This window comes from Hevea brasiliensis, chromosome 3 (genome assembly GCF_030052815.1).
Source record: "Hevea brasiliensis isolate MT/VB/25A 57/8 chromosome 3, ASM3005281v1, whole genome shotgun sequence".
NCBI classification, from domain to species: domain Eukaryota; kingdom Viridiplantae; phylum Streptophyta; class Magnoliopsida; order Malpighiales; family Euphorbiaceae; genus Hevea; species Hevea brasiliensis.
In genome coordinates, this window is record NC_079495.1 from 6252096 (window position 1) to 6279706 (window position 27611).

The 27611-nt window shown below is 36.3% G+C and overlaps 1 protein-coding gene across 2 annotated transcripts in view; it reads right to left on the bottom strand.

Annotated features, from left to right (window-relative positions):
• Positions 1 to 590: 590 nt before the first annotated feature.
• Positions 591 to 27611, bottom strand: part of LOC110668388 (40S ribosomal protein S5-like) — a 57642-nt gene continuing 30621 nt past the window's right edge. The window contains exons 1-5 of one of the 2 annotated variants that reach the window (XM_058143725.1): positions 3315 to 3468; positions 3120 to 3225; positions 1344 to 1615; positions 968 to 1171; positions 591 to 875 (exon numbers count right to left, since the gene is read on the bottom strand). In XM_058143725.1, coding sequence (XP_057999708.1) covers positions 821 to 875; positions 968 to 1171; positions 1344 to 1615; positions 3120 to 3218 — 630 coding nt within the window. In that variant the 5' untranslated portion in view covers positions 3219 to 3225; positions 3315 to 3468 and the 3' untranslated portion in view covers positions 591 to 820. Of the gene's footprint in view, positions 876 to 967; positions 1172 to 1343; positions 1616 to 3119; positions 3226 to 3314; positions 3469 to 27611 lie in introns of those variants that run through there. The other variant, XM_058143727.1, reaches the window with a different exon arrangement.

The following is a 27611-nucleotide window of genomic DNA, read 5'->3' on the forward strand; positions in this document are numbered from 1 at the left end:
TAGGCCTATGAAATGATATAAGGGCACGATTGATGAGAATGAGAAGTTGGCGGGACACTTTTATAAATAAGGAAAAGTCCAGGGTGTAAGGCGGACAGCCCATTACCCCATGAGGATTGGCCAATCCTCATGGGGTAATGGGCTGTCCGCCTTACAACCTGTGCCCTTACTCGAGCCTTTCACAAAACATCAGCGTCGAAGGCTTTCTCAGACAAACCACATCCTGTGTTTTAAGAACTCCACTTTCGAAATTTTATACAAACAATACGTGAATAATAAAAACTAGATTTATACCCAAAAGAAAAACTCATTAAATTTGATTAAAAATTTTGAAAAAGCATTTTGGCATTTTAAAATTTTTATTTTAAAATTTTTATAACTAAAATACTTAAATTAGAATTTAGAAGTCATTAATAAACATTTTGCAATAACATTTTTTCTGCACAAATAGAAATGATGAACAGATTCCAAAAAACAAAATAGAAGCGAGTTGACAAAATCCAGTAAATCATCTCGAGGCCCACAGCACCAAAGACGAGCATTTATCTGTGCTATGATACACACATGCCATTATAAATTAAAAACACACAAATAAAATTCATGATATTTATAAAAAGAAAACGCAAAATTTGAGCAACTTAAGTTGCTAATGCATTCTTAATAACATGATAAAACTCCAAATAAAAGGAAAGCAATCGTTAGCACAAATAAACACCAGGCGAACATCATTAGTATGCTCAAAATTTTACAACAGAACTAAAAAAATCCTGAGACAAGCAAAAAACTTTTTCCACCGCCATCCCCATCCTGCATTGGTATCTCATCGGTTGGCCTTAGCAACTCTTTCAATCTCATCCTTTTTCTTGATAGCATAACTGAAAACGCAGGGTGGGTCATGACCAGAAGTAAGCAGAACAGATATCAACTGTTCAGAAAGAGAGTATGAAAAATAAGAATGAAATTCAACCTGTTGGAAGAGCCCTTTGCAGCATTGATGAGCTCGTCTGCCAAACATTCTGCAATAGTCTTGATGTTTCTGAAAGCAGCTTCACGAGCACCAGTGGTAAGGAGGTAGATGGCCTGGTTAACACGCCTCAGAGGAGAGATATCCACAGCCTGACGCCTGACAACACCAGCAGAACCAATTCGAGTGGCATCTTCCCGGGGCCCACTTTAGTAATACAACATTGACCGAAACAAAGAAAAAATTGAGTCAAATAGATAAAGGTAGGAAACATAAAATCCAAATGCCTACAAAAACAGGGACATCATGCAATGAACTTTAAATATCCAGAGTAAACCCAACATCCAATTGTACTCCAGCATAAAACCAAATAATGCACCTGTTAATCACGGCATCCACGATAACTTGGATTGGGTTTTGATCAGTTAGGAGATGAATGATTTCCATAGCATGCTTCACAATCCTAACTGCCATCAATTTTTTCCCATTGTTTCTGCCGTGCATCATCAATGAGTTTGTAAGCCTCTCTACAATTGGGCACTGGGCCTTCCTGAAACGCTTGACTGAGTACCTCCCAGCAGTGTGCGGAACATAGGTTGCATGCTTGGCTGGTTGGACTCCAATGTAATCACTCAAGGAAATATCATTAACCTGATGCACAAAAAATTCAACAATGAACCCTAATTGAGAAGATAGATCTTAACATATTAATTTTAAAGATCACAGCAATATGGCCCCAACACACTCATATAAAAACCATAGTCATATTAAAGATTCAAGATCCAGAGGGCATTTTATATGATCTAATTGATAACATATATTTGACTGGCTAACCAGTTTGCAAAGCCATGGAACTAGCACTAGCAGGTGCAGTCCCATGAGGCAGTAACCAACAGTTTAAGCCAAAGTTCATCAAATTATTCAAGCCCAAAAAATAAAAGATAACACATTAAGGTTCCGTTTGTTTCGCGGAAAAATGACTTTTATATGTAAAATATGAAAAATATTTTCCAAAAAAATATTTTCCATAAAAATATTTTCTGGTTGTAATATTAAATTAATAATACTTATTTATCTCATATATGTATAAGTGTGTTCACATTTTAATAAGATTTTCAAAATTTAGAAAATAGAAAATAACATTCTCTTTTAAAAAATGAAAGCCATTTTCCTTAGAAATGACTTAATTTTCCTTTGACCAGAAAAATGAAAAATACTTTTCATTGACCAATTTTCCTGAGTGTTCCCAGACACCAGAAAATACGAAAAATGTTTTTTAGGCAAATATTTTCCGTAAAACAAACTGAGCCTAAAACAACAATAGGCTGTGATATTTCAAAAAGGGGGTGGAGCTCTGGATAGGCACAATAAAGCAAATGTTAATACCTATGACAATTTCAGTAAAGCACAAGAAACAACTTAGATGAGGTGTGCCTTACTATGTCTGCATGTGGCTACTCACATATATACAGTTACAATTAAGCCTAACCAGTTGGGCCCTCAACAAGACAAGCAAAAGCAACCTAAAAACAATATCTCAGTGCCACGGCTATATACTTCCTAACCACAAAATTATCACAATTCTTTAACTTCTTCCCTCAATTGAGACATGCAAGAAGGCACATAAAGCAAACAAATTATCTAGAATTGCGTTATTCATCCTTTGACCGCTATCTTTATTAAGAACGTCCCAAACAAAAATTTATAGGCAAATTTTCACGGTAAAAAACCCAAATTAAAGTTGGGACTTGGAAAACTACCCGACATTCACAATTGGCAGGCACAAAGCAAAACAGAACGAATCCAAACAAAAAGCAACAAACTCAGAAACACCACACAATCTCTAATATCTGTGATATTTCATTTTAAAAAAGATTACATTCAATAAGCTATACACAACTCTATACAAAACAGAGAATAAAATATGGAACTGGACAACACATATTAAACCACCAGAGATTACTCAAAACCCAGAAGAGCAGATCAAATGATAAACAGAAAAAAAATCATAATAACACAGATCAACATATACATACAATTGCAAATAAGATTTAACCACGTTCTAATCCAAACATCAATCAGAAGCAAAATACACTTATTATAATAAAAAAAAAATTAAAATGATTGAGAGTGAACAGGAGAAGCAACTTATAACCTGAACTTCCTCAAAGGTCCATCGGTTGAAGAGTTTAACCTCGTTGTAAGGCTGAGTAGGTTCTCCCGTCACTGGCGTCGCTGCCAAGGTTGCCGCCATTGCTTACCTGAAAACATAATACATAATGGTAAGCAAACGAGAGAAAGATTCCAGAGTAGACAAAAGATAATCGTAGCAAGACATAGGCTAGAAAACCTGTAATTCCAAGAGCTGAAGGAGTAGAGAGAGTGAGTGAGAAGAGAGACTGAGTGAGAAGAGAGAGAGGGCGAAGCGGCTCTCAGCGACCAGGAACAGAGAATAACTTCTGATTGAAACCCTATTTCTGATCGGGTTATTATACTCTACCAAAAGACAGCCTAAGAACAGTAAAAAGACTCTTTTATCCCTGACTCTTCGTTTTGCTTAAATTTGGTATGTTGTGCTCTACAGATTCTTCTATTCAAAGCCCAGCTGCACTAATAAAATAAATAATAATATTTCCTTTCCCTTATCACCCGCAAACGCGCCTATCCCTCCCCCATTCATCCTTCATAAATCATAATAATATTAATACATAAAATTATTATTATTATTATTATTATTATTATTATTATTATTTATCAATTTCTATTGTAGTTTTCAATAAATATAAATATATATGTAGTTATTTTATTAATTTAATAAAAAAAATTTTTTATTTATAGATTATAATGTAATTTAAGCTTATTAGTCATTATATATTCAATTTATAGTGAATTAATATCTTCAATCTAAATTATTTTATAAGACCCATTGATTATTAAACACTGTTAAAATATATTGACCCATTTAAATTTATAGAATCAATCAAATAATGAGATTAATATTCAAACATTAGAAACTTAGAGTTTGAAACAAATAAACAGATGAACGTATTTAAATTTTATTTTTAAGATTGATATAAATTGCATTATATATAAGAAACATTTAAAAATTTTAAAATTTCATAATAAATTCAAAATTGCTAATATTTATTATATTTTTTTACTTCAAAGAAACATATGACTTATTAAAATATATTCAATTGAAGAAATCATTTGAAATATATAACTAAAGGGGGTGATACTTTCACTATTCTTAAGAAAAGTAAAAATATATAATAACAATTAGATGAATTATATTGTACTAATATATCAAAATATCTAATTTTTTATTGTTTTAAGAACAATTAAAAGATTATTTTGCATCAACTTTTAAATTAATTTTTGGAAATCAATTAATATGTTTCAATTTTTTATATTAAAAAATTATACCTAAATATAAATTATTATAAAAATAAGAATTTTAAGAATTACTTTAATTAACAATTTGTAAGTCAATTTATCAGATCGTGATTGAAATCTTAAGAGTAATTTATAAATAAAATATTTTCTTTTTGATTGATTAATATTCATATACAAATTATAAAAATTTAAAAATTCTTCTTATTTTATATTATATATTTACTATTTTAAAATTATAAGCTATCCAACCCATTATTCTTTTACTATGAAACTAAATTTCCATTTTTGTTTTTAAAATTCTAAAATTTTATAAGATGTTAGCTTTTGAATTTATTAATAACATAAAATATTATAATTCTTAAAACTGTCAAACTTTTCCTAATTGATATAAAGATAAAAAAATGGCTAATCTTTAAAATACTAAAGGCAATAAATATTTTAAAATATCTTAATAATGTTATATAATAATTAGTATTTTTATTTATTTAAATAAATAAATATTATTCTCACTTGAATTGAAATAGTATTAAAATCAATGCATTTGAATGACAAATAAAATTTATCAGTACATATTCATTTATCACTTGACTTGATGGTAAAAAAAATGAGCAAAGACATAATGTCGTGAAATATCAGTTTATCAACTGATAAGACATACTATGTCTTTGCACGTTTGGTATATCTTTCAAAGAAAAATGAATGACACGTACTCCATGAATTGATTTATATTTAATTTAAATATATTTTAATTTATGTGTCACGACCCAACCTATGGGCCGGACCAGCACTAGGACCTGGGCCAGCCTAAAGCCCCCGAGGCCCGTAGTAAGCCTAACTGTTCATTTACCCAATGCTGAGGCCCATTTGGGCCCAATTTCAAGAAAACAAACGGACAGAGTCCGGCCATAAAATGGACTTACCAACGGGGAGTTTTTGACTCACCCGACCTGTAAACACAATAAACAATCCATTGGGGAGCTCAGCTCACCCTCCACATACTCATCAACATAATAATAAATGGGAGCTCAGCTCCCTCATCCAATCCATCAAAACAGACTTAAAATATTAAGTTTACAGGTCCAACATGATAATAATATTACAGACCAAATTCAAATAATTACGGCTAACACATGCGGAAATTCTAGGAGTAATTAAAATTACACAAATATTGATAAACAACCTGCGAAGGAGAAAAGCAGGTTAACCAAAATAAAATCCTCCTCAGAATCTAAAAAAATATTGAACAGGAGTGAGCGTTCGACTCAGAGAGTAAAATATCAATTTTAACCATAATCTCTATAACTATCTAAATCTAATGCACCCTGTACAGTGAAATGCAACATCCACATCATTTTCACATCATAACATCACAAAGGTAATTTGGAGCACTCACGCACTCGTAACATCAATCATAATATATGGGAGCCGATCCCTATACACTCTCTTAAATCCAACTCCGGTGCCAAGAACTCACTGGACTTCCACTTAAATACCAAATCGGGTCCCAAATGAAGAACTCAAGCCGTGTCTACCCCAAGGACCGGGTCCCAACAAGAACTCAAGCAGTGTCTACCCGTCCTATCCATAGTCCACACCACATCACACGCACGCCAACGCACGCACACTGCTCCAAATTACCACAACAACATACATGACACTTTAACATTTATCAATGCATCAAAAATCGTGCCTAGAGTTTAACTACATAAATATATGCATATAAGTGATGCATGAGCATGCTGAACATATAATAATATCGAAATTACAATTAAAATTAATATTTTACTCACAGACTTGACGACAATCACCGTGGCGGTGGCGGAGGAAGAAGGTCGTCCCGCCACCGACAATCATATTACATTTATTTAATACAACTGACTCAACACAAACAAAGAAAAGACCAATTACGCCCTAAGTCGTGCAGAAAATCCGCAGAGTCTCCCTATACCTAGGACCTACCCAACTCGCAAAAGGGCTAAAAACGCACTTCTATATTCACAATCCATATATCAACAGCTTCAATCATATCACACAGCCCTCCCGCCCATCAAATCAATCACCCATCACAATACGCAAAATTTCAATTTAGTCCTTATTATTGATCATTTTTGCAAAACCGCCCAAACAAGCTCTAAAAATTATAAAACTTTACCTCGCGGTCCTTAGCAATATTACTAAGCTATTGCAAAAAGAATCGTAATTTTCTAAGCTACCACGAATATTTTATGGATTTTTAATCCTATTTAAGCACTAGAAAATTACGAAAAGCAAGGTTCGGGTTTACCTTTGCCGATTCCGACTTCGAACGCTCGACGCGTCGACAATGGGGGCTAGCCAAAACCTCGATCCAATCGGACTTTTCCAGAACGGTCCGTTCGCCCAAATTTGCGATCTTGGCCAATCGTCGAATTTCCGCGAATCGAGGATACCTACACGCCCATAACACGGGGTCAAGACATAAATTTTTCAGAATTTTCTAAGCTCATTAAATGCTCGAAAAACACCGCGGTTCCGTGGGACCCACCAAAAACGGTGTCGGAAAAATTCAAAATTTATGTCGCGAAGCTCTCGAAGAATGGAGCGTCTTGGTGGCCTCGCTTTTCGTGGATTCACGGCCGAGAAATCTAGCCCAAAAGTCGAAATGGGCTAAAATCTTCCCGAGCAAAAATCGGACAATCCGCTCGATGGATTTCGGCGTTCTTGGTGTCTATGGAAAGCTCTCGCCGAGTAGATGATTTTGGACACAAGACCCAGTCCAATTGGTGGCCGGATCGACCGGATTTGGCCGAGGAAGTCGAAGCGGCGCGGCGCGCGCAGGGGCGTTCAGCGCTTTTTCCGCCGCTCGAGGCGGCCACTACCGGGTCGGTCACACGGCGCCGGCCGGGTCAGCGGCCGCCGCTACGGGGGTGGAGAGGAGTGGGAAACGAGAGCGAGAAGCGGGGCGGGACGACGCGCGCGGGAGGAAGAAAAAGAGAAGAGACCGGTCCGATTCGACCGGTCTGGTTCGATTCGGCCGGTTCGATTCGAAATACAAAATTTTGAATTTTTACTCACGGACCGAAAATGAGGTCCAAAAATTCCGAAAAAAATTTCATAAAACTCAGAAAAATACATAGACTCCAAATATATTTTTAGTTTTGCCACGTGGTCTTTAAATTAATTTTTAAAAATCATCAAAGTTTATATTTTCGGAAAATCGAACCCGATTCTTAAAATCCGAAAAATCTCAAAAAAATTCCTAAAATTTTTAAAAAAAATTAAAATACCAAAAATACTCATAAATAACAAAATTTAAAATCTTGGGGTGTTACATTCTTCCCCCCTTACAGAAAATTCGTCCTCGAATTTTTTACACAAGGCAGAATAAAGCACATGATTATAGATTGAACAGATAAGGGTACTTGCTACGCATGTCCCGTTATGACTCCCAGGTGCATTCTTCCACTGACTGACTCCTCCACAAAACCTTAACCATAGGGATCTGTTTCGATCTCAGCTGTCTCACTTGGTAGTCCACTATGCCTACAGGCTGCTCCTCAAATGTCAAGTTCTCTTTTAGCTCTATCACATCCGGCTGCAGTACATGAGAAGGATCAGGAATGTATTTCCTGAGCATGGAGATGTGAAACACGGGATGAACGTGAGAAAGGTTGGGTGGTAGCTCCAACCGTAAGCAATCGCTCCAACTCTATCAAGAACCTCAAAAGGTCCAATATACCGAGGTGCCAACTTGCCCTTCTTTCCAAATCTCATGACTCCTTCATTGGAGAAACCTTCAGAATACATAGTCGCCATCGCAAACTCCACATCCTCCGTCTCGGGTCCGCATAACTCTTACGCCATCGAAAGTCTGTTTTCAATCGCCTCGATTAAAGGAACTACCTCAAGTGTACCGCACTAGGTCTACATCATGCACCTTCGCTTCCCCATTTCTGTCCCAAACACAGAGGAGACCTACACTTTCTTCCATATAATGCCTCATAGGGTGCCATCCCTATGCCGGAGTGGTAATCGCTGTTGTAGGCAAACTCCACCAAAGCTAGCCGCTCATCCCATTGACCTCCAAAATCCAAGACACTCATGCGAAGCATGTCTTCCGATGTTTGGATTGTCCTTTCTGATCGTCCGTCTGTTCGAGGGTGGAAAGCCGCATCAAGTTCAATCAGGTGCCAAGTGCCTCCCGCAACTTTCTCCAAAATCGAGAAGTGAATCAGCCCTCTGCCGATATTATGGAAGCAGGAACTCCATGCAATCGACTATTTCTCGAATGTAGAGTCGCATATTGTGCCACGCAGTAGGTAGTCTTTACAGCAAAAAGTGAGCCGATTTGGTCGACGGTCTACAATTACCCATATCGAGTCATATCCTCGCGTGGTACGAGGCAACCCAAATACAAAATCCATAGTGATCATTTCCCACTTCCATTCTCGGGATAGGGAGCTCTTGCAGCTTTCCCCGACGGTCTCTCGTGTTCAAACTTCACCTTCTCGACAAGTCAAGCACTTGGACACAAAGTCCGCTATGTCTCTCTTCATGCCATTCCACCAAGAGCTATCTTTCACATCATGGTACATCTTGGTGGAACTCGGTGGACACTGCATGCTGTGTAGTGTGCCTCTCGCATGATTTCATTCCCGAGGTTGTCCACATCGGGCACACATATCCTAGAACCTTGCACTAGGGCGCCATTATTGGCAAATCCAAACTCACCACCTTCACCTTGTCAGTACTCTTTCTATGATCTTCATCGCTTGTTGGTCTCGTGGCCGGGAAACTCTAACTCTGTCCCTCAAGTCCGGCCTCACCGAAAAGTGAGCCAACAATACCCCTCATCCGACAGATCTAGGATTAAACCTTGATCCATCAACTCATGTACTTCCGAATCAACGCCTCTTCTCTCGCTGAAATGTGCGCCAAACTACCAGAAGATTTTCTGCTCAAAGCATCTGCCACAACATTGGCCTTCCCAGGGTGGTACTGGATGGTGCAATCATAGTCTTTCAGAAGCTCCATCCATCTCCTCTGTCTCAAGTTTAAATCCCTCTGCTGGAAGATGTACTTCAAACTCTTATGGTCGGTGTATATCTCGCACACTTCACCATACAGGTAGTGTCTCCAGATTTTAAGTGCAAAGACTACAGCCGCCATTTCCAAATCATGGGTGGGGTAGTTCTGCTCATGCCTCTTCAGCTGCCTTGAAGCATAAGCCACTACCTTCCCATTCTGCATCAAGACACACCCTAGGCCAACTCTGGAGGCGTCACAATACACGGTGTATCCTTCACCACTCACAGGTAGTGTCAACACAGGGGCAGTGGTTAGACACTCCTTAAGCTTTTGGAAACTCTCCTCACAGTCATTTGTCCAAATGAATGGAACATTCTTCCTGGTCAACTTAGTTAGGGGAGCCGCTATCCTGGAGAAATCTTGTACAAAACGCCTATAGTAGCCAGCTAAACCTAGAAAACTTCGCACCTCAGTGACTGTTGTAGGCCTAAGCCAATCAGTTACAGCTTCAATTTTCTTGGGATCCACTTGAATGCCATCACTAGAAACCACGTGTCCAAGAATGAGATGCTTTCTAGCCAAAATTCACATTTTGAAAATTTGGCATATAGCTGGTGCTCCCTCAACGTTTGCAACACCATCCTCAAGTGCCACACGTGTTCTTCCTCGGTCCGAGAGTATACCAGAATGTCATCTATGAATACGATGACAAAACGGTCCAAAAATGGCTTGAACACCCTGTTCATCAAGTCCATGAAGGCTGCTGGTGCATTAGTGAGTCCAAAAGACATCACCAAGAACTCATAATGACCATATCTTGTCCTGAAAGCCGTTTTGGACACGTCCTCATTCCTGATTCTCAACTGATGGTAGCCTGATCGCAGGTCTATCTTGGAAAAGAATCTAGCTCCTTGGAGCTGATCAAACAAATCATCGATCCGAGGAAGTGGATACTTGTTCTTCACAGTGACCTTGTTCAGCTGTCTGTAGTCGATACACAACCTCAATGACCCATCCTTCTTTCTCACAAATAAAACAGGAGCGCCCCAAGGTGAAGTGCTCGGACGTATAAAACCCTTGTCCAAAAGCTCCTGTAGTTGTTCCTTCAGCTCTTTCAATTCTGCTGGTGCCATCCTGTAAGGTGGCATCGATATGGGGTTTGTACCCGGCACAACATCAATGCAAAACTCTATTTCCCTTCCTGGTGGCAACCCTGGAAGCTCCTCAGGGAAGACATCCATGAATTCTCTGACAACAGGAACGTTTTCCATGCTGACACCTTCTACAGATGTATCTCTCACCAATGCCAAATACCCTTGGCATCCACGCCTCAACATTTTTCTAGCACTAATTGCTGACACCAAATTATATGGAGCCACGCTCCTGTCACCATCAAAACTAAACTCTTCCACACCAGGTATGTGGAAATACACCTTTTTGATCCTGCAGTCTAAGGTGGCATAATGAGTTGCCAACCAATCCATCCCCAGGATTACATCGAAATCCATTACTGATAGAGGAACCAAGTCTGCTGGGAGGATCTTTCCATCCACTACCACTGGGCTACCCGGAAAAACCATATCTACATCTATGTTGTCACTAAGTGGGGTAGCTACCGACAAAGGGCATTCTAAAGTTGTAGGGTTTCTACCCAACCTCATGGCAAACACAGAGGAGACAAATGAGTGCGTAGCACCCAGATCTATCAAAACACGAGCCTCATAAGAATGCACTGTAAGAATACCGCCACAACCGCATTTGAAGCTTGAGCATCCCGGTGGGTCGTGGTGAAAACTCGAGCTTGACCCCTACTCGAGTGGCGTAACCACGACATCGGCTTCTACCTCCCGACCGCCTCCAAATCCACGCCCCTTGTCCTCGGCCATTGGCCATTGAATCGCCGCCATGTTGGAAGTACCGGATACAATCAAGAGGAACATTAGCAATGTAACTCGTGACCCCATCCGTGGCTCATCAAAACGGGGCATTCTCTAGCAAAGTGACCTGGTTGGCCACACCTGAAGCATACTCCTGAACCCATCAAACAAGGTCCTGAATGTCCTCTTCCACACTGTGCACAAGGTGCCAAAGAGGATCTGAACTGAGCCGAATCGCTGCACTCGAACTATTACCACCGCTGGATCCGCACTCGGTCCGAACCCTCGGATTTGTGTCTAAAACCACCTCTTATTCCCGCTTCTTCCTCTCAGAAGTAGTTTGGCCACCACTATCCGTAGTAGTACCCATGTGGGGAACACCAAGAACCTCTGCCTGCTTTTTCTTTGCTCTCCCGCTGTCATCCACAGCATAGCTAATCTCAATCTGTCTGGCTCGATCAACCACCACATCAAAAGTCTGATCAGACATCATGGCCAGGTTCGCATACCTCCTGTCAAGCCCCTTTAAGAATCTCTTCACCTTCATAGCTTCTGTAGCTACTGCTGTAGGGGCATATCGCCAATTCCGTAAATTTCAGAGCATATTCATCTGCTGCACTGCCATTCTCGCCTTAAGGCCTCAAAGGCCCACTGCTTCTGATCTCTGAAGCTTTCTGGCACAAACCGATTGATAAAAAGTTCCACAAACTGAGCCCATGTCAATCCCTCCATCCGAGGTAACACGTAGTCATTCATCCATTGTCTAGGCATGGGCCCCATGACGTGCTGCATACACTCTATCAATCTTCTATCACCAATCAGACTGCTCTCGCTGCAGGAATCTAAAAATCGGTATGCATCGTCTGACACATCATAAGTTCCAGGCACCAACTTCTTGAAATTTATGATCTGTTTGTAAGATTCCTCTCTTGGTGCGGTGGACTGCTGCTGCTGTGGAGGGTGGACCATGTACTGTGCCATCATGTCGATGGTTCTCTGCAGACCAGCTAGAGTAGCTGCCATGGGGTCCATGGGACCCTGTGCCATGAAAGACTGTTCCTGAACTGTGGGTAGCTGCTCTTCTACTTGAGCAGCTCTAGGCCTCCTACCCCGCCTCCTCGGGGCAGGGCCTCATCCTGTGCCGACACCTCGTCAGGCACATCCGTTCTCGTGCAAGGCAGCTCTCCTGCTTCTACGCATTTTCCTAAAATTCAGCAGCATTAGCCCACAAAATTCAAAACTGCACATTGCACAGCTCTATAGACTCATATTTACACACAATATATGGAGCAGAAACTAGAAGCAAAGATGACAATGCAAGACGAATATGGACCCTATTTTTCCGCATGTGACTCCTAGTAGACTCTTCTCAACACTTAGACAATTTTTCCCTAAGAATCTGGAGCCTAAGCTCTTATACCACATTTGTCACGACCCAACCTATGGGCCGGACCAGCACTAGGACCTGGGCCAGCCTAAAGCCCCCGAGGCCCGTAGTAAGCCTAACTGTTCATTTACCCAATGCTGAGGCCCATTTGGGCCCAATTTCAAGAAAACAAACGGACAGAGTCCGGCCATAAAATGGACTTACCAACGGGGAGTTTTTGACTCACCCAACCTGTAAACACAATAAACAATCCATTGGGGAGCTCAGCTCACCCTCCACATACTCATCAACATAATAATAAATGGGAGCTCAGCTCCCTCATCCAATCCATCAAAACAGACTTAAAATATTAAGTTTACAGGTCCAACATGATAATAATATTACAGACCAAATTCAAATAATTACGGCTAACACATGCGGAAATTCTAGGAGTAATTAAAATTACACAAATATTGATAAACAACCTGCGAAGGAGAAAAGCAGGTTAACCAAAATAAAATCCTCCTGTAACCTGAAAAAAATATTGAACAGGAGTGAGCGTTCGACTCAGAGAGTAAAATATCAATTTTAACCATAATCTCTATAACTATCTAAATCTAATGCACTCGCATGCTGAAATGCAACATCCACATCATTTTCACATCATAACATCACAAAGGTAATTTGGAGCACTCACGCACCCTGTAACATCAATCATAATATATGGGAGCTGATCCCCTATACAGCTCTCTTAAATCCAACCTGGTGCCAGCGAAGAACTCAGCTCGGACTTCCACTTAAATACCAAATCGGGGTCCCAGCGAAGAACTCAAGCCGTGTCTACCCCGAAGGACCGGTCCCCAAGAACTCAAGCCGTGTCTACCCGTCCTATCCATAGTCCACACCACATCACACGCACGCCAACGCACGCACACTGCTCCAAATTACCACAACAACATACATGACACTTTAACATTTATCAATGCATCAAAAATCGTGCCTAGAGTTTAACTACATAAATATATGCATATAAGTGATGCATGAGCATGCTGAACATATAATAATATCGAAATTACAATTAAAATTAATATTCTACTCACAGACTTGACGACAATCACCGTGGCCGGGCGGAGGAAGAAGGTCGGCTCACCGACAATCATATTACATTTATTTAATACAACTGACTCAACACAAACAAAGAAAAGACCAATTACGCCCTAAGTCGTGCAGAAAATCCGCAGAGTCTCCCTATACCTAGGACCTACCCAACTCGCAAAAGGGCTAAAAACGCACTTCTATATTCACAATCCATATATCAACAGTTCAATCATATCACACAGCCCCTCTCCGGGCCCATCAAATCAATCACCCATCACAATCAGCAAAATTTCAATTTAGTCGTTATTATTGATAATTTTTGCAAAACCGCCCAAACAAGCTCTAAAAATTATAAAACTTTGCCCCATGGTCCTTAGCAATATTACTAAGCTATTGAAAAAGAATCGTAATTTTCTAAGCTACCACGAATATTTTATGGATTTTTAATCCTATTTAAGCACTAGAAAATTACGAAAAAGCAAGGGTCGGGGTTACCTTTGCCGATTCCGACTTCGAACGCGCCGACGTCGACAATGGGGGCTAGCCAAAACCTCGATCCAATTCGGGACTTTTCCAGAACGGTCCGTTCGCCCGAAATTTGCGCATCTTGGCCAATCGTCGAATTTCCGCGAATCGAGGATACCTACACGAAGCCCATAACACGGGGGTCAGTACATAAATTTTTCAGAATTTTCTAAGCTCATTAAATGCTCGGAAAAACACTGCGAAGTTCCGTGGGACCCACCGAAAAACGGTGTCGGAAAAATTCAAAATTTATGTCGTTGCGAAGCTCTCGACGAATGGAGCGTGCTGGTGGCCTCGGTTTTCTCGTGGGATTCACGGTTTTCGAGAAATCTAGCCCAAAAGTCGAAATGGGTTAAAATCTTCCCGAGCAAAAATCGGACAATCCGCTCGATGGATTTCGGCGTTCTTGGTGTCTATAGAAAGCTCTCGCCGAGTAGATGATTTTGGACACAAGACCCAGTCCAATTGGTGGCCGGATCGGCCGGATTTGGCCGAGGAAGTCGGCATACGCGCGCAGGGGGCGTTCAGCGCGCTTTCCGCCGTCGAGGCGGCCACTACCGGTCAATGGAGGCGCACGGCCGGGTCGGGCTAGCGCCGGCGGCTGGGGGTGGAGAGGAGAGGGAAACGAGAGAGAGAAGAGGGGAGGGACGACGCGCGCGGGAGGAAGAAAAAGAGAAGAGACCGGTCCGATTCGACCGGTCTGGTTCGATTCGGCCGGTTCGATTCGAAATACAAAATTTTGAATTTTTTACTCTGCCTCGGGACCGAAAATGAGGTCCAAAAATTCCGAAAAAAATTTCATAAAACTCAGAAAAATACATAGACTCCAAATATATTTTTAGTTTTGCCACGTGGTCTTTAAATTAATTTTTAAAAATCATCAAAGTTTATATTTTCGGAAAATCGAACCCGATTCTTAAAATCCGAAAAATCTCAAAAAAATTCCTAAAATTTTTAAAAAAAATTAAAATACCAAAAATACTCATAAATAACAAAATTTAAAATCTTGGGGTGTTACAGTATGGATCATATTCTATTTTAGCTTATATTTATAGTCATCACATTAACATATTTTTGTTTTAGTTTTTCCGATTCTCAAATATTTATTTATGCTTTCTACTGTATCATTTTAAACATTTTCAAATTGATGAAAAAAAATACCATCACTTTTCCTAATTTTAAAATTTGAATGATGAAATTACTTTTTTATTTAAATATAATTAAATTTTAGTTATTATTTTGTAATAAATAAGAAGGATGAAATTTACTTAATAGCGTGAAAATAATTATATTATTTATGTTATATAATATGACTAATTATATGATAAATACAATACAAAATAAATCACGAGTGATTTGATAAAAAAAATTAACATTTTTTAAAAGAATTTATCATTTTAAAAATAATAATTAAAATTCAATAAAATACTAATGAAATAAGTGTTTAATAATTTTTTTTTCATATGAATGTGTGTTTTGATCATATTTGTATCACTAAAAGAGTTTATATTTATTATTTTTAATTAATTTTATATTTAGTGATAAAAAAGAAAAGTTCCTAAAAGTAGAAGCAATATTGATTAAATGTTCATTAACTGAATTACAAAATGTAATTAACTCTAATATCGCAACAAGAGGTGATTCTTATTTTTATAACTTTTAACTTTTATTAATGTTGTTTGAATAATTAAAAGAAAACATGTTAATTTTTTATCTCATTAATATTTATGCGAAGTTAATTGTTAACTTTGAAGAGTCTAAGTTAATAATTTTCCTTCTTATACATTAAAATTTATAAGGATAACATTTAATTAAAATTTTTATATATTAATACATATTTTTCATATATTAATTAAAATTTTATATATTAATACATATTTTTATAAATCTTGCGTAATAAATAATTTTAACAAAACATGCAATTTGTTAATTTTGTTACACTATTTCCATAGACTTAACAACAACATAATCCCATTATTTTAGTAAGTGTAAAAAAATATATTTAAAAAAAATATATTTAATTAACACATTAAAAACTCAATTAAATTATTATTATTATACAAATATATAAAAAGAGAAATCACTTTCACTATTCTTAAAAACAATAAAAATGCTACTTTATTCTAGGTTTTTTAATTATATCTCTACTTTTTTACATTTAATGACTAATTTACTCTCTTCACTATTCTTTAATATGAAATATTTTATTATATAACTAATATAATTTAATAATGTATCTTATTTCCTTTAATTAGTAAATTGATTTTTAAATGTAATATCTTTGAGATTTCTAATATCAATGAAATTGAAATGTTTACTTAAATATATATTTTTTTATTTTATATGCAAAAAAAATCTCAAATATTTGGATTAAAAATGTCACATGATAAGTTGAACATAATTATTAAAAAAAATAATGGAGTATAATAGTAATAATTTAATGAAAAAAATATATCAAATTGTAAACATTCGAAATTGATTTATTATAAAGAGCCTTTAATATAAAATTAAAAATTTATTTATATAGGTTTTAGTTTATATATATATATATATATATATATATATATATATATATATATATATATATATATATTGTTCCAACCCGTTGTAAGGCGCTGGCAATGTGCTTGTATATATCTAAAAGATGAGCATCTAAAATATCTATGTAGACTCTTATTTTATGATGAGTATGTGTATTGAGACTGTAGAAAACTCAATAATGAAAAATTATATGACTGTAAGATGTAATTGGAGGTATGGAGCTGAATTATTAATTCTGTGACATGATCTTGAAAAAAAAAATAATAATATGTTTTTTTAGGAAATTAATTTAATTAAATTTAAATAAAATTTTGTTTTGTTTAAATTTAATATGGTAATTTTTAAATGGACCTAATTAAATTTAACTGAGCCCCATGAGCGTAAGAAAGTTTAATGGAATTTTAAATAGGACCAATTTAATTTATTTTCTAAAAATTAAAATAAAAAAAATATATTTTTCTCTATCCCTCTCCCATACAAACTCTCTCTCCCTCTTGGCCCCACTCTCTTCCTCACTCCCTATTGGTGTCGCCCCCTTTCTCTCTCTTCCTATTGGTTGGAACACCTCTTCCATATCCCAGTCTCACCCAGATTCTGCAACTCCAGCTGTTTAAGTTATCTAAAACTTATCACTCTGGTACTCCAAACCTTATCACACATCTCTCTCAAAATCCTATAAATACCATACTGGAAAAGAAAAAAGGGGAGAAAAAAGAAAGAAAAAAAAAAAGGAAAAAAAGATTCAGAAATATTCAGAGCTATTTAGAGATACCTAAGAGCTATAGAAAATCTAGATATATTCAGAAACTCTTTTAGTCATTTCTTTTTTTTTTCCTTTCTTCGAGAAGATTTTCATGTAAGATTTCTTGAAGGTTGGTTTTTGTTGTTTTCTTTTCAAGATCTATGCCATGTAATATTTAATTCTATGTTCTTTATCTTTTAATTTATCTTGCATGTTCATGTGGATCATGTAATCATACTTAATTTGAGGGGATACACAACTCTGCACATATTTAGTTTTCTGTCTCTCATATTTTTATTACTTTTTGTTATTTTTTGAATCTATAAAAATTTTAGTAAAATTATATTCATATTCTTCACGAAATTCTATTAGTTTTAGGATCAAGAATCACAACAAAAGCTTGTGTATTTGTAAGTTATGGCTATTTAAAGTTAGGATTCCTGCAAAATCCGATTTACAGTATACCCAATTTGTGAAGCCCATATCTCTCTTGTTTCTTAATAATTTTGTGTGAATCTAGTGCCTAAAATTAATTTCAGAATCTTATGAATATTTTCCAATTAGTTTTGCATTCATAACTATTATGGGTGATGAGTTATGAATTTTACAAAAAAGTAGTGCGATTCTGTCACTGAAAAAAGTTACAATTTGTGTAGGCCATTCGGCTAGGGATTTGTTTAATTTATAAATTTTACTATCTTGTATGACGTGTTGGCTGTCTTCTATAATTTTTTTCATGATTTTTAGGTATGTCTAACTATTTTTCAAAAATCGGATTTCTTACTATTGTCAATCTGCCAAAATCTAAAAATTGTATGTTTATGCAAGTTCTTGTTTGTTCTTGGGTTTTAATTGATATTTGATCTATTTTTCTGTGTTCTTTTAATTGAAGAGGTGTTATAAAGTGTTTGGATCATGTTGGAAGACTTAGACCATTAGGTAGTTGTAACTGATTAGGAATTTTAACTCCTTTAGGAGACTAGAGTTAGAATTCAATGTGAATTGTTATTTGTATTTTCTTATTTTATTTAGTTATTTTTTTATTACAAGCAAAATTGGTAAGTAGCCCTAAGGTAAGCATCAAAGAGGGCATTTGCGTGGAGCTTACATGGAGCTAAACGGGAGTAAGCCAGATATATCATTGCCATACTAGAAGAGAAAGCCCTTTTTTAATGGTAGCTTGCCCCAATGACAACTGTAATTATCAATAAGTAAGTAGCCGTAAATTCTTAAAATAATTATTGGCATGAAAATTTAGTAATAATAAGATTTTTATTTGGTAAATTAAAATTAACTATGTTTTTTAATTTAACTGACATTTTTTATATAATTAATTTAAATAAATACTTGGTAAATTAAAATTAATCTTGTTTGTAACTAAACTTACCTTGGCATGTAAAATAAATATAATTTAATACTTACTAATTGTAAAATAAATTTGCATGTTAGAAATCTTATTAGGTTGTGATTGTTTGGGCTTTATGTAATATTAAAATAAATTACACATGTACATAATTAATTTAGTTTAATTATCCATAGGGTAACTTGGTAAAAAATTAATTAATTAGGTTAAATAGAAACTTAAGGTTATTTGAAATTGAATTTATTTGTAAATTAAATTATCAATAATAAATTAATTTTATTCATCTAGTAAATATCATTTAAATAATTAGCAATCCTATAGATAGGAATTACTTGTGCATGAAAATTGTTTGCAAACAATAACCTTTTTGTGAATTACTTGTGTGTGTAGGATTAGAATTGCATTTATAGGATAAAGTTTAATAGAGAAATAATAAACAAGACTTCTAGAAATATTAGTAGAGGACTGGCACTCAAATTAACGAGGTTAGACCAGGCGTAAGGGGTGCCTAACACTTTCCCCGTATGTATCCACTATCTCGAACCTAGATATTGGGCTATGGTAATGATGATTATGGAAACTCTGCAAGCAGTAAGTTGTCATCCATGACCTTCGGAAGAAACACTGAATATGTCCCGGTTATTACCAGGGTGGCAACTCCTGTCTGTCTATGCCTTCGTGGCATAAATCCTTAATACCGTGGTAGTATTATAGGAAGACGATACTTACCAGTGGTTTAATTCTATTAGGATAGTATGAAGTGCATGTCTAGGAAATGCTATCTAAAGAAGTGGTACTTAAGTGAGACCATTGTGACTTCACCATTTTTCTTAGGCATTACCCGGTGCATTTTATATAATTCTAGTGGATGATATTTTGCCTCACGGCCCCCTATCGCTCTACAGTTTGGTGACTCTACTGGGGACTAAAAGGATAGTTACTCCAACATATTTTTATTAGTCTAATATTATTTCTCTGTTAAACTTTTTGCATTGCACTACACTATCACACAGTTTACCCTTGCCCTTTTTAGCCCTATTAGTACTAGCCAAGGAGACCATAGTTCCACTCGAGCTATGATGAATTGGTGAATACTAGCACCCCATACCCGTACCTTCAAGTATATATAAGAGCCATAGCTCCGGCTGTTGTGCTTAATGGACAAGCTCTCGCATGGGTGACCCTTTTCCTACCCAATGAAGCTCATCAGCCATATATTTTAGCCCTAGGTACCCTGTAGATTTTTGTTGTGCTGGATTTATAACCTTACTATTCAAACCATAAGTTCTAGTGGTAGTTGAGATGAACCTAGGCCTATGCATAAACCCAATGTGTATATAGGCCCAAGTCCATTTTAAAACCCGTGTTAAGCAAGAAGATGCTTACTTATGGTTAAACTTTAAGGATATAAATCCTTTATTTGTGAGGGAAGGATCGTCCTAAACCACCCCCTGTTGGTGTGTCCAGTGTACCGTAGCCTAGGTTAGAATATTTTTCTTACCTTACAAGTGAGAGTTGAAGGTATAAGGGGGCAAAGATTTAGTTCTGGAGATATATATATTTTTTTATTTTGATTCAGTATTTGGTCCGATTTTAGTTCAGTTTATATGGTCTAGTTTTGGTTCAGTTTTGATTCTATTGGTATGATTTGGTTTTGGTTTTGTAAAGGTAAAGGTAAAAAAAAAAAAAAAAAAAGGTTCATTCATGCATTGCATTCATGTACATAGGATGTTTAGTTTAACCCTTAAATCTAAATTTTTTGTTTGAGCAAACATAGCCTCGAAACACACCAAAGAGACTTCCAATTAGGTCACTTAGGTTAGGGAAGGGAAGAGACTAATAAGGATTTCACCTGTACTACTTAAGATGAAAGAAACTATGGCCATGCTTGATAAAACCTTGAACGCCAAGATGTTTGAGTTGGAAGAGAAAATTATAGTCAACTTTTAGAAGAGGCTCTGAGGTAGGTCAATAAAGTGGCATTAAAGTTATTAAGGTTCAAATTTCGTCTCGCACCCTAAGGAGATTTTTCCAATTCAACTAATCCTTATCCAAAGTTTTCGATTGTCTCAAATCTCAAGACCTTTTGTAGCTCTTAACACTCAAACTGACACCAAATCCACTTCCACCTAGCTATGATATCAACCAATATTGCCAGTTTCACCAAACCCACGGTCATGACACCGATTGATGCTTCCAACTTAAGCATGATATCTAAAACCCAATTGATGCCAAAAAGATAATCAACCCAGAAAGCTGACCAAACACTTGCACCAACCCTATGCCTAACCAAGTTTTCCATCTCCACTAGATCTTTACATGATCTCCACCAACCCAAATAACCCTGACGGGATTATTGACTTAATCTAACCTATCCAAAAGCCCAATAAACCTCAACCTATAATAGTTGTTGACATTTGTCATAATTCTAGCTATGATGAGGGTCCTTTGGATGTCTGGACCGATTCTGATGAGGAGGTAGTTGCATTACAAGTAGATAGTTCAGATCTACCAATGTCTGCTTTTCAAGTTGGTAGGATCTATAAAAACTTGATGGATCCAAAAGTGGCTACTGTGAAGAAAGGGATGAAGTTTTTTCCTAGCATGGGCCTCAAAAAAGCGTATAGATGGCCTAGTGAATTTTCTTGAGATGAAGGGGCAGATCACAAGGTATGGTTTGGGCTATGAGCCAACTAAAGAGGAAAAAGAGCCAAAATCTCCTAAGTTCCTGAAAGAGGGGGGCAATTACCTGGACATATAATTAGGGGTTACTACATGTGAAAGTGCTAAAGCAGAAAATTAGGACCATTGATCTAAGGACTGCATGGAAAACTAAGCACCTAAAGCTACATCCCTCAGTTTGAGTTTGTCTTTTGTAATACTCATAGTAGTGATACTGATATTTCCATTTCTGATATACTTGATGTTAATTTTAAGGCGAAGATCAATAACATGACCAGTCCTTCTGCTTACTTATTTGATATTTATTCTAATGGGCATATGCATGACATTCATAATCATTGAGAATCAGTTTCTATTAATGCATCAAAATCAATTTCTATTAATTTGGGTACACCAAATAATCTTAAAGATATTGAGTTAGCTAAAGATTTAACCCAAGAAGAAAGAGATAAATTTATAGCCTTGTTAACAAAGTACCAAGAAGCACGTGCCTCGAGCTTAAAATCAGATGGTCGATTCCCAAGCCACGCTAGTGTCCCCATAGGAAAAGAGAAAATCACGAAAAAGAACTGTTAAGCCAGTCAAATAATTGGGTCAGGAAGCCGAAAGAAATATTGAATTATTTGCAAACCGGGATGAACAGGCAAGGGGCAATTTGGTCAATTGACCTCGAGAGCTGACTCCTGACCTAACTGTCAAATAAAATCGGAGAAAAGAAAATTTCGGAATCGAGAATTAAATTAAAGAACTAATAGAAAAATAGAAAAAAAAAAGAAAATGGAAAATGAAAAAGTTAAAAAGGTGATGACATCATGCATGACATCATGCATGATGCCATAAAAATAATAATTAATATATTTAATTAATTAGATTTATGGTCTTCCATAAGACTAAAGATATAAAAGAAAAAGAAAAAAAAAATAGAAAACACTCATCTTCCATTCATTTACGTTTCTCTCTCTCCCAAGCTCTCCTCTCCCTTTCTTTTTATTTTTCCACCATTAAAGCTTATATTTAAGTTTTTAAAACCATAAATTACACCATAAATTTCCTAGTTCCTCATGTTAAACCTTGTCTTTGAGTCTTGAAAAGAAGATTGGAGCAAGAAAGAAAAGGAAAAATTGAAGAAATAAAGACTTGGAAATTCTACATAAAAGGTTAGTAATCAAATTTGATAATTTGAGTTTGATTCTTACATTTCTAACTTATTGAGCTTGTAAATAAACTTAAAATGGAAAGAAAATTTATTGAGGGATTATATAGAATTTTGGACAGATAGGGTTTGGTTGGACAAAGTATAAATTTGTTTGAGCTAATCATGTTAGGAAGGTTAATTGAGTTAAGGGAGCATAGTTATAAGTGTTTAATTAGCTAAATGCAACAAATGACATGAATTAGGGTTTTGAACATTAGGGTTTAGAGACCAAAAATGTGAAGAAGTGCTAAATGATGTCTTTGACATAGTTTAAGGGAAGAAATGGTCATTTGTGACCTAATTAAGTGTGTTAGAAGTGTTTAAATCAAAGCCAAATTCGGATTGGGTATGAAGCATGACCAAAAGTCAACTTTGAGGGATCAAAAATGAAATTTTACAAGTCCAATTGATATGGGACTAATTGGGAATGAAAATAGGCACTAAATGACACAATTTTCATTTAGGAAGTATGCCCAAAAAGTGATTAAAACCTAGTGAACAAATGGACCAAAGTTGGAAAATCGCAGGCTGCCCTGCACAAACTGACCAAATGAACAGTATTTGTTCATTTGGTCATAACTCGAGCTAGACAGGTCAAAATGACCTGAAAGTTTACCAGTGGTTAGATGAGATATAGACCTAAAACTTTCATGAAGAACACCAACCCAAATTATGCCATTAACCTAATCAAATTACTGAGCAAAGTTGGATCACTGAATCTGCAGACTGCAGATTTGCCATATGAACAGTAAAGTTTCAATGGCTATAACTCTCTCTAGAAAACTCCGATTTAGGTGATTCTTGAACCGATGGAAACCTAAGACATAGTAGAACATTTCATATGAAGAAAATTAGACCAAATTATAGACTTAACTTGATCAAATTACTGAACAAAGTTGGATCAAAAATCTGCCAGAACTAAAATCTGCAGCATGAATAGTACACGTGAACAGTAACTATATTTTGGCTATAACTTGAGCTACAAAACTCCAATTGGGGTGATTCAAAAAGGAGAATAAACTTAAGACAATGAAGAACATTTTCTATGAAGAAAGTTTTGCCAAATTCCGACAATAAAGTGATCAATGGAACAGTACAACCTAGACACCAAAAACTGAAAATTGACAATTTTGCCTAAAAGACTTAAGTGTTGAGAAAATGACCAAAACTAACAAGTTTAGTGACCTAAATGTGGTATATGGGTGAAATTTGGTATGTTGTGCTCTACAGATTCTTCTATTCAAAGCCCAGCTGCACTTTAATTTTGGATCCAAAGCCTCACGCTACGGACCAACATCACTAATAAAATAACTAATAATATTTCCTTTCCCTTATCGCCCGCAAATGCGCCTATCCCTCCTCCATTCATCCTTCATAAATCATAATAATATTAATACATAAAATTATTATTATTATTATTTAAATTTATCAATTTCTATTATAGTTTTCAATAAATATTAATATATATGTAGTTATTTTATTAATTTAATAAAAAATCTTATTTTATTTTATTTATAGATTATAATGTAATCTAAACTTATTAACCATTGTATATTTAATTTATAGTGAAATAATATATTTAATCTAAATTATTTTATAAGACCCATTAATTATTGAACACTATTAAAATATATTAACCCATTTTTTTATGACCACATTAAATTTATAGAATCAATCAAATAATGAGATTAATATTCAAACATTAGAAAGTTAGAGTTTGAATCAAATAGACAGATGAACGTATTTAAAATTTACTTTTAAGATCGATTTATATGTAAAAAACATTTAAAATTTTTAAATTTTCATAATAAATTCAAAATTGCTAATATTTATTATATTTTTTTACTTTAAAGAAACATATGACTTATTAAAATATATTCAATTAAAGAAATCATTTGAAATATATAACTAAACGGAGTGATACTTTCACTATTTTTAAGAAAAGTAAAAATATATAATAACGATGAGATAAATTATATTATATTAATATATCAAAATATCTAATATTTTTTTATTGTTTTAAGAACAATTAAAAGATTATTTTGCATCAACTTTTAAATTAATTTTTGGAAATCAATCAATATGTTTCAATTTTTTTGTCACGACTCAACCTATGGGCCGGACCGGCACTAGGACTTGGGCCAGCCTAAAGCCCCCGAGGCCCGTAGTAAGTCTAACTATTCCTTAACCCAACTCTAAGGCCCATTTGGGCCCAATTTCAAGAATTCAACCGGACAGAGTCCGGCCATAACGTGGACCTTTCAACGGGGAGTTTTTGACTCACCCGACCTGTAAACATAATATATAATCAATTAGGGAGCTCAACTCACCCTCCACATATTCAAATGTCATAAAAATAAATGGGAGCTCAACTCCCTCATCCAGTCCATCAAACATACATATATAATAATAAGTTTACAGGTCCAACATGGTAATTATATTACAAACCCAAATCAAATGAATATTTCTGACACATGCGAAAATTCTAGAAGTTAACAGAATTATACAAACATTAATAAACGACCTGCGAGGGAGAAAAACAGGTTAACCTCAAAAATATCCTCCTGTAGTCTGGAAAAATATTGAACAGGAGTGAGCGTTCGACTCAGAGAGTAAAATATCAATTTTAACCATAATCTCTATAACTATCTAAAGCTAATGCACCCTGTAGAGTGAAATGCAACATCAACAATATTTTCACATCATAATAGCAAAAAGGTAATTTGGAGCACTCACACACCCAGTAATGTCAAATCATAAATATATGGGAGCTGATCCCCTATACAGCTCTCTTAAATCCAACCTGTGCCAGCGAAGAACTCAAGCCGGACTTTCGCTTAATAAACCAAATCGGGGTCCCAGCGAAGATCTCAAGCCGTGTCTACCCCGAAGAACCGGGTCCCAGCGAAGATCTCAAGCTGTGTCTACCCGTCCTATCCATAGCCAACACCACATCATACGCACGCCAACGCACGCACACTGCTCCAAATTACCACAACAACATCCATGGCACTTTAACAGTTATGAATGCAACATAAAACGTGCCTAGAGTTTAACTACATAGATATATGCATATAAGTGATGCATGGGCATGCTTGAACATATAATAATATCGAAATTACAATTAAAATTAATATTTTACTCACAGACTTGACAATGATCCTTTGTGGCGATTGAGGAGGAAGAAGGTCGGCTCTACCACTTGACAATTTTATTACAATCATTTAATAAATTTGACTCAATACAAACTAAGAAAAGACCAAATACGTCATAAGTCGTACCGTAACCCGGCAGAGTCTCCCCTATACCTAGGACCTACACAACCTGCAAAAGGGCTCAAAACACACTTCTATATTCACAAATCATACACTCACAACTCAATCACATCACACAGCCCCTCCTGGGCCCATCCAAACAGTCATCAATCACAATATGTAAATTTATAGTTTAGTCCTTATAATTGATCCTTTTTGCAAAAACTACCCAAATAAGCTCTAAAAATTCTAAAACATTGCCTCGCGGTCCTTAGCAATATTACTAGGCTATTGCAAAAAGAATCATAATTTTCTGAGCTACCACGAATATTTTATGGATTTTTAATCCCATTTAAGCACTAGAAAATTATGAAAAAGCAAGGTTCGGGTTTACCTATGCCAATTCCGACTTTGGGGATGCGCTCGGGACGTCTGAAAATGGTGGGATAGCCAAAATCTCGATCCAATTCGGAGACTTTTTCGGTAGCCGGTCTGTCTGGCTGGAAATTTATAGACCCGAACAACTGTCGAATTTCCAAAAATTGAAGGTACCTACACGAAGCCCACAACACGGGGGTTAGTATAAAATTTTTGCGAAATTTTCTAAGTTCATTTAATGCTCGGAAAAACACTATGAAGTTCTATGGGACCCATCAAAAAACGGTGTCGAAAAATTTTGAAATTTATATTGCCGCGAAGCTCTCGACGAGTGGAGCGCTCTGGTACTCTCGGTTTTCTCTTAGGGTTCACGGTTTGCGAGAAATCTAGCCCAAAAGTCAAAATGGGCTAAAACTTTCCGGACAAAAATTGGACAAACCGCTCAATGGATTTTGGTGTTCTTGGTGTCTATGGAAAGCTCTCGAGGTGTAGATGTTGTTTGACACAAGACCCGGCCCAATCGATGGCCGGATCGGTCAGATTTCGGCCGGGAAGACGAAGCGGCGCTCTGCGCATCGCGCGGCTTCGCGCGCAATTTCCCAGCGTTCCAGGGGACGGCAGACGATGGGGGGAGGCTGGGTTGGCGCGCCGGCGAGGGGAGGATGGAGGAGAGAGAAAATGAGAGAGAGAGAAGGAGAGGTCGGGATGCGCACGGGAAGAAAGAAAAAGGAAGAAGAAGCCGGTCCGATTCGACTGGTCCGATTTAGGATACAAAATTTTGAATTTTCACTCTGCCTTAAGACCGAAAATGAGGCCCAAAAATTCAGAAAAAATTCTAGAAAACTCAGAAAAATTCGTAGACTCCAAATATATTTTTAGTTTTACCACCTGGTCTTTAAATTAATTTTTAAAAATCATCAAAGTTTTTGTTTTCGGAAAAATCGAACCCAATTTCTAAAATTCGAAAAATTTCAAATAATTTCCTAAAATTCAAATAAAATAAAATATCAATATTTACCCAAAAATAATAAATTTAAAAATTATGGGTGTTACATTCTTCCCCCCTTACAGAAAATTCGTCCTCGAACTTTACACAAGGCAAAATAAAGTATAGGATTACACATTGAACAGATAAGGGTACTTGCTACGCATGTCCCGTTCTGATTCCCAGGTGCACTCTTCCACTGACTGGCTCCTCCACAAAACCTTAACCATAGGGATCT